The following is a 12,050-nucleotide window of genomic DNA, read 5'->3' as shown; positions in this document are numbered from 1 at the left end:
AAACTCCCGGCGACGATGATGATTGCATGTTGTTAAGTGAAGATTACGCTCTTATAAATTGCATACATTGTTTTTTCACGGGCTACATAGTCAGCCGCAATACCATCCTTCCCTGTTATTATGCAGGCGTAACCGGCAATTAGCAATTTAGTGTGAAAAATTAGATCTGTCAAAGTGTAATACAACTAAAATGGAATGTGGAAATGAACTAGGTGCGCCTGCCTTTATTCGTTTCACTGCGTATAATTTTCCCCTTCTACACGGATCCTACCTTACCTGCGGACCGATATTCCATCAGAATCCTGAAATATGTAAATCACCATATTATTTATGTTAAGTAGCGCGAAGATTGTTTTACACATCTCGAGATCCTTGTTGAAACATGGGGAAGACATACGATTCTACGACCTGTCGAGAAAATATGTATTACATATATCCACTGTACATACAAGACAAGTGAAAGGTGCCGAATGGACATGAATATAGATGTACCATCTGTACCTCTGACACTATCATAACACGAATGGAAAGTAATGTGGATGATCATTAATTATCCGTAATTAATTCAATTCCCATAAACCCTTGAACCTATTTATTAGGGCATATTTAATACCGTCAATTGCGACTGTATCTATAAATAGCTTTTTTCATTAAAAAAATTAACGCTTTTTAATTCCAAATTAACAGTTTTTTAACATAAAATTAACGCTTTTTAATTTCCAAATAACCTTTTTTTAATTTCGAATTAATGCTTTTTAATTTCAAATTAACAATTTTTAGCATCGAATTAACGCTTTTTAATTTCAAAATAACCAGATGATGGGAAGGAAATGAATTGTCTTTTCCACAATTGGCATTTACTACGTCACACGTGTTTCAGTCTAGTATATATANGTTCTACCAACGATTCTCCTACACTGCACCATGGATATAGTGCCTTTCCTATGTATGTTTTTAATGTGGCCTTTCCAATCAAGTTTCCTATCTAGCGTTATCCAGTCTAGTATAGACAATTTTTGGAACTTTTTTACATATAAAGAGGTTTGACGGTTTTTAACATTCTTATAAGTAAAGAAGTTGATGTCTGGATGACGAATGGAACCTTTCTTTATAGCAAATGGAAAAAATAAATGAATAAAAATTTAAAAAAATAACAAAAGAAAGGTTTCATTCCAAATAGCCCATTCTTGATAGACTGACTACTCGCCAAGTCCATCGTCGTCCAGCCATCCACTTCTAAACTTATAAGAATGTTAAAAACCGTCAAACCACTTTATATTTTTTTAAAAAGTCACTGAAGATTTCGTCTGAATAAATGCCAATTGTAGAAAAGGCAATTTACTTTCTACCCATCATCTTATGATACAGTCCCACAAAGTCAGGATGGACACCATTAAAAAATTCAAAATAACCGTTTTAATTTCATTTTAACGCTTTTTTATTTCAATTTAATGTGTGGTGATTAGTGACCGTTAGTCGATGATTATTCGGAGATCGTGAGATGCGGTCTGGTGTGACGTAGGTTTTAGAAAAACATTTTCTTTATCGTGTCAACGTTTCGATCTTTATTGTGATCATCTTCAGGGCCTGGGATTTATAAACATTGTTTAACATCTTCAGGGCCTGGGATTTATAAACATTGTTTAAATGTACCAAATATATTTAGGATGTGAAAAAAATGTAAATTTATACAATGCTAGAAAATTTTAGATTAAAAAGAAAAAATGAATTTATACAATGCTAGATTTTTTCTTTTTAATCTAAAATTTTCTAGCATTGTATAAATCCAATTTTTTTCCCACCTCCTACATATATTTGTAAAATTTAAACAATGTTTATAAATCCCAGGCCCTGAAGATGATCTCAATAAAGATCGAAACGTCACGGTAAAGAAAACGTTTTTCTAAAACCTACGTCACACCAGTCCGCGTCTCACGACCCCCGAAGAATCATTTCAATTTAAGTTTTTCAACTTCAAATTATCGCATTTTAATTTCAAATGAACAGTTTTTAACATAGAATTAAAATTTTTTAATTTCAAAATAACCGTTTTAACTTCAAATTAACGCTTTCTAATTTCAAATTAACAGTTTTTTAATTTCAAATTAACGCTTGTTAATTTCAAATAAACCATTTTTCGCGTAACATTCTGGGGTGGCCCATTCTGACCAAAACAGTGAGTATAGGCAGATCAATATGATCGGAACCAACATAAAAACACGATCACCCCAAGGAGGACCCAATGATTATTTTAGAGGATTTTATCAGTGGTACTAAATCTTTGAAACAATCAGGTATATGCTACCAATACACAGATCCAAATGCCTTTGGATGACGTTATTGCAGAATCACAGAATTTTATATTAAACTATAATAACACCCTACATTAAGAAAATACAATTTTCTTCTAAATTTCTATTGAACAGCAGGTTTATTTCGCCTTTACGTCGATATTGCCGAACACCTTTTTCACGCATTTGCAAAGGTCTCAAGGGTAGTTTAGCGATATGGTCCAACATTCGGAATATATAATGAGACAGGTAAAGGAGAGGGAATGGATTGCGACCTTAACCTAGAGAAGGAGGTCGGTAACCTTTTCGTCCGCTATTTTATTTTTAGGATTCATGCCAAATATTTGATGCGTACCTCCTCGGCTTCATTTGCTTCCAGGCGGCTCTGAATCTTTCGCGGATCCCTTCCTTAATCCAAAATCCCGCCGTTCCATAAAGAAAATCAAAAACAAATATGACATTTTGCCTGAATTCTTTAAACAAAATCTCGTCGACTATAAAACTTGTCAAATGCGAAAAAAACAGACTAAGAGGCCATATATGACCAAGGTGTTCGACACCTCGCAGGTAACAAAAAATATGTTCCAATCAACATGTGTGAAAACGTTTCCATGTGGTTTTTTTATGAAAAAGTAAATACATTACTTATTTACATTTATTTGGACGTTCCGGGAATTTACACCCATCATCAGCATATTTTTTACAAAAAGATATAATAATAATAATAAATAGATAATAATAAATTATAAATACAATATAAGGTAAGGTTTTTAATAAAAGATAAAATATGAATATCAGGTTATATCTTCTTATAACAAATGTAGATCTGATGATGGGTGTAAATTCCCGTAACGCCCAAATAAATGTAAATAAGTAATGTATTTACTTTATTTTATTTTTATTACTAAAAATTATTTTTAGTAATGTATTTACTTTATTTTTATTTAAACAAATGGAAATGTTTTCTATCATAAACCAAACTTGATCTGTACTAAATTAATAATTTATTACATTTTAAAAGAAATTAGTCACTGATTATAGCTTTTCTCCGTCAAATTAAACTTTTTTAAATTTCAAATTAACCTTTTTTTAACTTCAAATAAACCATTTTTAATTTTAAATAAACTCTTTTTAATTTCAAATAAACTTTTTTTCCTTCGAATTCACATTTTTTAGTTTCAGGTTAATCCTTTCTATAAAACATTAAAAAAACATAGCATATGGTATGAAATATAAGCGTGTAAAGTTCCTGTATATTTCAGATTTCTTTAATGTAAAATAAATTGGGCTCTTAGAAGACAATACAAAAATTAATTACAATTCAAATTAAAAATTATATAAAATTAAATATAAAAACTGACTCGTCTTTTTAATGAGATTTTTTAAAATATAAAATAATTGGGCTTATAGAAGACCATATGAAAATTAATTACAATTAAAATTTAAAAATTATAGAAAAATATATGAAAATGAATTCTTCTTCTTTTGTTTTGAGAAATGTGAGACAAATATGGTTTTTCAGAGCCAAAATATTTTATATTTAAACTATATTACCTTATATTTAATTTTAAATCATAATTGTAATTAATTATCTATGTGGTCATGTGGTCTAAGAGACCAATTATTTTGTATTCAAAAAATTCTCAAATATACAAGAATTATTCTTCACGTGGTTACATTCTATACCCTCTCCAAGGCTTTTTTAATGTTAAAGAAAAGTAAAAAAAAAGTAAAATTCAAAAAGGTGGGGCTGAGGTAGGAAGTTAGTGTCCGAGTGGATCGAAGTCACTATAGCTCAAGTGGTAGAGCAGCGGCGTACCAAGCCGAAGGTCGTGGGTTCGAATCCCGCTCGTGACATTGACTTTTTATCTCAACCAATACCTTACATAAAGATTAATTAACGTGCCTCTCGCGAAAGTCGCTTTACTTCTTCCCTTATTCTCTGGCTTATCGCAAAATTGCAATTAAAGGTAAAATTATACAAAATTAAAAGTAAAAATAAAGGAACATTCTTTTATTTTGTGAAATGTGAGCAATTGTGATCGGCTAAATAAACCCTTTCCCTTTTAATCGCTGTAATATGTAAGTAATTTCAATGTAAATTTGCGATTTTTTTATAAATATCGCATTAATCGGTGAATCATGTTTTTATATTTAATTGTATATATTTGTATATAAGTATATATTTTTTATTTTGAATTGTATATATTGTTAAATTTTAATTGTAATTAATTTCACTAGTTTTCGTGGTCCGCTTGACCAATTCTTTAACTTGACTTTGATCCACTCGGACACCAACTTCCCATCTCAACCTCACCTTTTGAATTTTCCCTCCTTTTTGCCATTTTTCAGCGAGTTAGTGTCCGAGTGGATCGAAGTCACGATAGCTCAAGTGGTAGAGTAGCGGAGTACCTAGCCGAAGGTCGTGGGTTCGAATCCCGCTCGTGACACTGATTTTTTTTATCTCAACTAAAAACCTTAGTTAATTGAAAGTTAAAGAAAAGGTTAATTTAAAATTAAAAATGGTTAGTTTGAAACTACAAAACAATTAATATGATGTTAAAAAGGGATAATTTAAAGTTAAATGCTTTCATTATTCATTGTTTATGTATAATGGATTATTCTTTTGCACGAATTCCTCATTTCTTATATCATTTCGATTTGTCTAATTTCGAGAGGGAGACTTTAAGCCTTGAAGACAAAGAAGGTCGTGGAAAGATTTCATCCCTAAATGATGGTGTTCTGCGAGCTTTGGTCCAACAAAATTCCAAAACAACTTTTTGATAACGTGCAGAGAATCTTTCAGTTAGCAAATCGGCCGTCGCTGGCCACCTTAAGGCAGCTGGAAAGGTGAAAAATCTCGTAAGTTTGGTTGCCCAAACGACCTTCAAAAAAATCATCGTTAAGAAGTTTGCTCTACACTTCTTTGCCGAAACAGAAACGAACCTTTTCTGGATAGAATTATTACTTGCGATGAAAAGTGGATTCTTTGCGATAACAGCAGACCTTCTGGACAGTGGCTCAACAAAGGAAAAGCACTACCATATTTTCCAAAACTCCCCAACCCGTCAAAAAAACGTGATGTTGACTCTTTGGTGGACTTCTTTTGGGTTGATTTACTACAGCTTCTTTGATCATGGCGAAACAGTCAATACAGAAACGTATTGCTCTTAAATTGAAGCAATGCATCAGAAATTGGCATTATTGAAGTTATCTTTGGTCAATCGGCAAAGGCCGATACGACTACGCTCGTCACAATGTCGCATATGTGACAGCATGAAAACAGTTGGATTTTGGTTATGGGGTTCTGCCTCACCCACCTTATTCTCCAGACCTCTCACCTACCGACTACCATTTTTTTAGACACCTGAACAACATTTTACAACATAAAAGATGTATTGATCAAATCATTAGAAAATGCGTTTACAGAATTTGTTTATAATAAAGACTCAAAATTCTATTCAAGAGAGTATAGAAAAGTTGCCACCACGGTAGAAGAAATGTATTAAGAGTGATGGAGGGTATTATAATTAATAAAACTGTTTAAAATTATTTATTTAATTGTTTTTATTTATAACCATAAGCCTGCATTATTTTTCGGACAACTCAATAAAAAGGATTGATTTGAAGTTAAAAAGAGATCTTTTGAAATTAAAAAGTTTAATTTGAAGTTAAAAAGAGTTAATCGAAAGTTCATTTGGCGGGGAAAAGGGTTAATTTCAAAATTAAAAAGGATTTCTTTGTCTAGAAAAAGGGTTAATTGGACAATAAAAGCTATATTTGATTGTTTTAAATACACTGATAGATAAAATTAGCGCATCACCTTTAAATTTTAATGTATTTAGATTTATTCATATTTTGCATACCGAAAATTGGTTTGATTAAATAAAACATTTAAAAAGAAAATGTTTAATACCTAATCCTAAAAAAATATTTAGTAAAGAACAAAAAATAATCAAAAAAAATGAAAAAAAAAATATTGTCCCCTTTAATATGGTGTATTTCAACTTCTGGCACGAATCACTTCCATTAAACTACTTTTCATTCCTTAGAAATTATAGGGAATTCTTTCCCATTCATCAGCAACAGCCAAATCCGTACTTGTCGGTTGAGTAGGTCCTAAATATGTTCGATTGGGTTTATATGTGGACTTCGAGCTGGCTATATCAATCCACAATATGTGTTCTATGGGGCCTGGTCTGCCTGGAGCATGAATTTCTCACCGATGTGGGGGAGGGGGCAAATGGCACTACATGTTCTTCAATTGTCTTGTAAGTACCTATGTGAAGTTAGAGATCTTCCTCGTACAACAACCAATTGGGTGCAGGCATTCAAGGAAATACCACTCCAGAACATCAATGAGCCACCATGGAATGACATCTGAGGAACCATACAGTATAGGGGACATACCCTTATCCTGAGTGTCTCAAAATAAAATTATGCCCATTAGGCCAACTCTCACCTCATCTGTACAGACAACTCGTCCCCAATCTTCCAATTTCAATTCACATGTTCCCGTGCGAATTGAACTGTCCTGGAGGAAACTGAAACATTTCATACTTGTCTTATCAGATTTCTTATCTCATTTCCCATATTGCTGCAGTTTTGTAGACTCTGATGAAAGATGAATCCATCATCGATCTCGTCCATAGACTTAGATCGACCCAATCCTGGGCTTCTAATATGAAGCTCTCTTTTTCTTCAGCACCGAAGAAACTTTCCTATTGTAGAGTGATTTACACTGTCTCCTTGCGATTTCATGCTGATTCCTCTAATAATGTTATGACCTGACACTATCATACTCACTCAAGTGATGACTGGAGCCATTAAAAAGAGTTTAAGAAAAAGCATAATATCAAATGAAATCAACGAAGGAAAACGATTAACTGAAAGTGATCTTAATAGAAGGGCATAATGCTACTTTTTGTGCAGATGGGATTAATAAGTACAAAAGTAAATAAAGGAAGTAAACTAATCATTATTTACTGTTTATTTTGACTAAGGTAGCTCCTAATTACCTGTAACTAATGTGGAGAGATATTGTAATTTTAAACTAAATAAATTGATTGGTGTGTTAAATTCGTCCATCAGTCTGAAAAATGCAGGTCTCTTAGAAGAAATTATGAAAATTAATTACAATTAAAATTTGAAATGATATAAAATTAAATATAAGCACAAATGACTTCTTTCAATTGAAGAGATTCAATTGTCAAATTTTGGCAAAATGAGATAAATGAATATTCAAATAAGCCTTTAGGCCTGACAGACTTTATTGAAAAAGTTATGAAGGAAAACATTTTATCTTCAGTGCAACATGGCTGCTTAGACATTTCGAAAAGTTCCATCTACATTTCAATAATTCTACTTGTCTATTTCTAAATTTGAATAACTTATAAACATATTTATTAGGACAGCTACAATTAATTTGATGGAATATGTGCACAATAAAATATACTAAAAAAAATTGAATTTGTGCCAAAGACCCAAACTTTTTGACTCATCCAGTTTTACCTTAAGGGTGCAGATATATTGTCTGAGTTCAATAAACACAACCATACATTGATTACATTGTTCACTTGGCTGATTTTTATTTGAATATTGGCACAACTGGCATTGAAAACTACCAAAATTAGATGTATACATTTTATTATTATTTTTCCACCACAATAATCTGCCTTTTTGCGTTTTTCAGAGACTTGTGAAGGGGTTGAATGCGGTGAAGGAAAAAGATGTGTTCTAAGAAATGGGACACCCAAATGTGTCTGTTCTCCTGACTGCAGAGGTCTTTCAAAAATTTTAAAAGGGCCTGTTTGTGGGACAGATGGTCGAAAATACAAATCTGCTTGCAGGTTGAGGAAGAGGGCTTGCAGAACGAAAAAATCCAACCTTTCTGTCGCTTATGCCGGCCCTTGTCAGAGTAAGTTTGACTATATGAAGATGTCATACTCAGGTACCAGTCTACAAAAACAAAGCTGGTTTAATTTCAGGGTCGTGCGACAAAATAAACTGTCCCAATGGAAAGTACTGCCTACTCGATCAGAATTTAACGCCACATTGTGTCAAATGTTCACGACACTGCGCAGACAATGAAGGAGGAGATAAGCAAGTTTGTGGAACAGACGGTGTCACTTATCGTTCTCCATGTTACCTAAAGGAAGCAGCTTGCAAAAAAGGAAAAGCCATTCCTATAGCATACAGGGGCCAATGTTTTAGTATGTGATGATATTATAATCATACCGATTGATCGATTTAACAATATTGATAATTTGTAGAAGGTGCTTCATGTCGGAATATACAATGCAAAGAGAGACAAGTGTGCCTTACTGATCCTATGAACGGTGAGCCCAGGTGTGTTACATGCAGCTATAAATGTCCAAATGTTAAATCGCAGAGAGAAACAGGGGGTACCATTTGTGGTACGAATAATAGAACCTACATATCTTGGTGTCATATGCTGAAAGATTCCTGCTCAACTGGATTTCTAATAGAAACAAAATTTCCTGGAAGCTGCCAAATTGGAGGTGACTCAATTCTACACACTGATCACTATTGACTCACATTTCTAAACCTAATATAATATAACATATATAAAAATATATATCTTGTGTGTTGAATAATCAAGTTAATATTTTCAGTGGTCATAATTATGAAACGTTGGTTGGTATTTAAGAAAAAGCTATTTGTGTAAAGTTGGTACTAGAAAAGAATTATCTTGATGGGATTGTTATCAGCCTTAATATTACTATATAATTTTATGCATAAAAAATAATGGGTGAGGAGGATTTGAAAGAAAGAAAAACATTCAGTTCCTACATTAAACTTTTAAGGAATATACCCCCTTCATCAAGACTTTGAAACTTTCGAATGATCTACTGTATCATGCCAAGGAGGTTAAGAAGAGTTAGGGTTGAGTGTTAGGGACAGGTTATCTTCAGTGCTGGGTAAAATTCAGTATAATAATTAGGTATATTGAAACTGTCTGTGGGTGTGTTTACAGGAATCCAGCATCGACTACATCTAAATTGTAAAATTTCCCTTTGCAGTTTGCAGAGTGAATGTACCTGTAGTTTGGAATTTTATGATAGTCCAAAGAGGTTAGGTTAGGTAGGGTTGGGGTTAAGTGTTAGGGACGGGTTATCTTCAGTACTGGGTGAAATCCAAATAACAATTATATCTGAATTGTGAGATTTACCTTTGCGATCTGCAGAATGAATGTACCTGCAGTTGGGTATTTTATGACAGACCAAAGAGGTTAGTTAGGGTTAGGTGTTAGGGATGTATTATCTTCAGTACTGGGTAAAATTTGGAATAACAACTACATCTGAATTGAACTGGCACTGGGTCCTTTACAGTTGCCATATTCAGTGAAGAATGCACCATCCGCTACCAAGATGATCGGAGATGACCTAACAGATTCTTTTCCTGTGCCTATACTGTTTTGCGAATCTTATATTAGAAGGGGAGTGTTGAGCAATACAAACCAAGCTTTGAAGATAGAAAGCCAGAACAGACCAAACCGGCAAGGATAGGGAGGGAAAAATTAACTATTCATCACCCTACAGTCTGCAAGGGGATATCTCCACACTTTGAAGAATATTGTTCTTTACCTATAGCACACCGTTGTTTTAATGGTTGTGGATGGGTGTATCACCATAGTCTTTTAGTAGGTGTGTAAGTTTCTTTCTTTGCAGAATCTGCACCTTGCTAGTTGATGCCATTCTTCCTCAAAGTGCCCATTCAGTCCGCAGATTTTACAGTCAGATCCACTTCCTGGGAGGCATTTTTCTTTCTTTATGAAATTTCACTAGGAGGTAGTTGCATTTGAATTCCATGTCCTCTTTCCTAAAATGATCATCAATAGGATGGATAACTATATTACAAAAGTGTTCAGGATAGTGTGGCATCCAGTTCCTTAAAAGGCATCTGCTTCTTTATTCCCATCTAGTACTGTGTGCCCTGGTGACCTTGTAACCCCCTTAATGATGGGGATATATGGCTTGAAAGCTTGGTAAAGTTTCTTTGTTTTCAAGACCGCCTTGAAATTCCTGATTTTTCATATACAGTTATATAAGACCGTCAAATGTTTTATAAGTTGTTTATTTTGTTTAAATCAAATTTTATTTTTATTTCAGAAAAAAGTGGCTGGAATTATCAGCACCACAACAAGGTAAAGAATAAAAAAAAGACCGGGTTTTCCTCCAAAGAAGCGCACAGTTCAAAAGAATCAAAAACCGTCGAGCTGAGTTCTTCAAATCAAATGGACGATTTAAAGCAGAATGCAAATTCGATGAAAACCGACAATTTGCAGATATGAGATACAAAGTTTGTTGAAGAAGTATTACCAAAAACAAAACAAAATGTGCAAATCATTGTGTCTAAACATGTACAACTAGTCTGGACATTTTTTAAACATACTTGTGCACGATTTACTTTTATTGATTTATGTTTTATTTTTTTATGGGATTCAGTTGGGGGGGGGGGTTATTCCCATAATGTACAATTTTTCCTTTCTGGTGGCAATATTCAGTTTATTAGTTCCTTTTATTTGTACACAAATAGTCTTATTGAAAAATAATCACAGTGTGGTTGTTTGTGTAAAAAAATCATCTCTTTTTTATTATTATTAACTCAAACATACCTTGCCTGAAGGTGTTGAAACTTGATATTAAAGTTTGTTGTTCTGATCTGGTCACATTGAAATCAGATCTTTAATTAAATTTTATTACAAGCTTTTCAGCTTGAAGTGTAATTTATTTATTTATTTATTTACTATTATACATTGTTAATTATACAAAAAAATAATTCTTTTCTCTCGTACTTACTAGTGTAAATAAAAAAATTTGAATGTCCAGATCAAATTGTAAAAAAATATTTTAAGAGTTATTAGTCTAATTTGTTTTATTGTTTTTTGTTTAATCTTGTATTGTTCTTAAATTTGTTTTTAAGAAAAACATAATTTTAAATGTTTGGTATTAAGAGTAGTACTTTTAGATTGTTATTACACTTGAATCAACTTATAAAAAGAAAATGCACCACCTAGAAGAAGAGAAAACTGTATAAACTATCATGAGTTGGTAAAATGGCAGGGGTTTTTAAGCTTTATTTCGTTTAGCATATTTAACATGGTATCCAGGGTATGTTTAAATAAAATTTAAAAAAAAAATACTAGTACAAACATGTACATGCTTGACAATTTTTATTCATTCTACTCAATAATGTAAATTTGAAATCTAAGGTTGAGCTTTTTTCTCGTTTAATTCTATTACTAATTTAATTTTATTGTCACAAAATTTTACTGAGTTTTACCATGGTTTTTTCTCATTGCAAATGTTTTTTCCACATTAGTAGTGAGAATTGAATAAATGATTTTTTTTGTTTATAAAAAAAATCAATACATTAAAGATCAATCGCTGTTTTTGTTTTTTAAATGTTGTAAAGTTTTCAAACTGATAACACAATCTAGTAAAAAGTTGGAAAAATTTATACCGTGGTGGCTGTATAGTTCCTCCATTAAATGTATTAGTTTCCATATTGTATAGGTTTAACATTAAAAAAAAGTTTAGTGCTTGTGGCATTATTAATTTTAAAAAATAAATAAAAAAATAAATAACCCACAGTTAGAAAAAACAATGTTTCTATGGACTGATAAACCAAAGAAATTCATCAAATAGACTTAAAATCAGTATTTTTCTTGATGTTATTATATATTAGGAACAAAACATTTTTTTTTTTTTATAATTATTGTTTTTATATTGAAAT

General features: G+C 32.2%; 1 protein-coding gene and 1 non-coding gene across 3 annotated transcripts in view; both read left to right on the top strand.

Annotated features, from left to right (window-relative positions):
• Positions 1-11,803, top strand: part of LOC106661170 (follistatin-A) — a 116,739-nt gene extending 104,936 nt beyond the window's left edge. For both annotated transcript variants that reach the window (XM_014384410.2, XM_024230057.1), the window contains exons 3-6: positions 7,984-8,208; positions 8,279-8,503; positions 8,564-8,812; positions 10,424-11,803. In XM_014384410.2, coding sequence (XP_014239896.1) covers positions 7,984-8,208; positions 8,279-8,503; positions 8,564-8,812; positions 10,424-10,605 — 881 coding nt within the window. In that variant the 3' untranslated portion in view covers positions 10,606-11,803. The remainder of the gene's footprint in view (positions 1-7,983; positions 8,209-8,278; positions 8,504-8,563; positions 8,813-10,423) is intronic.
• On the top strand, positions 4,076-4,148 carry Trnag-acc. Its single transcript has one exon. It is a non-coding gene; the product is annotated as a tRNA-Gly (tRNA).
• Positions 11,804-12,050: the final 247 nt, after the last annotated feature.

The sequence above is a fragment of the Cimex lectularius genome, unplaced genomic scaffold (genome assembly GCF_000648675.2).
Source record: "Cimex lectularius strain Harlan isolate CLEC.00 unplaced genomic scaffold, Clec_2.1 scaffold60, whole genome shotgun sequence".
Lineage (NCBI taxonomy): Eukaryota > Metazoa > Arthropoda > Insecta > Hemiptera > Cimicidae > Cimex > Cimex lectularius.
The sequence above is the reverse complement of the archived record's forward strand: the minus strand, read 5'-3'. Positions and strand labels throughout refer to the sequence as shown.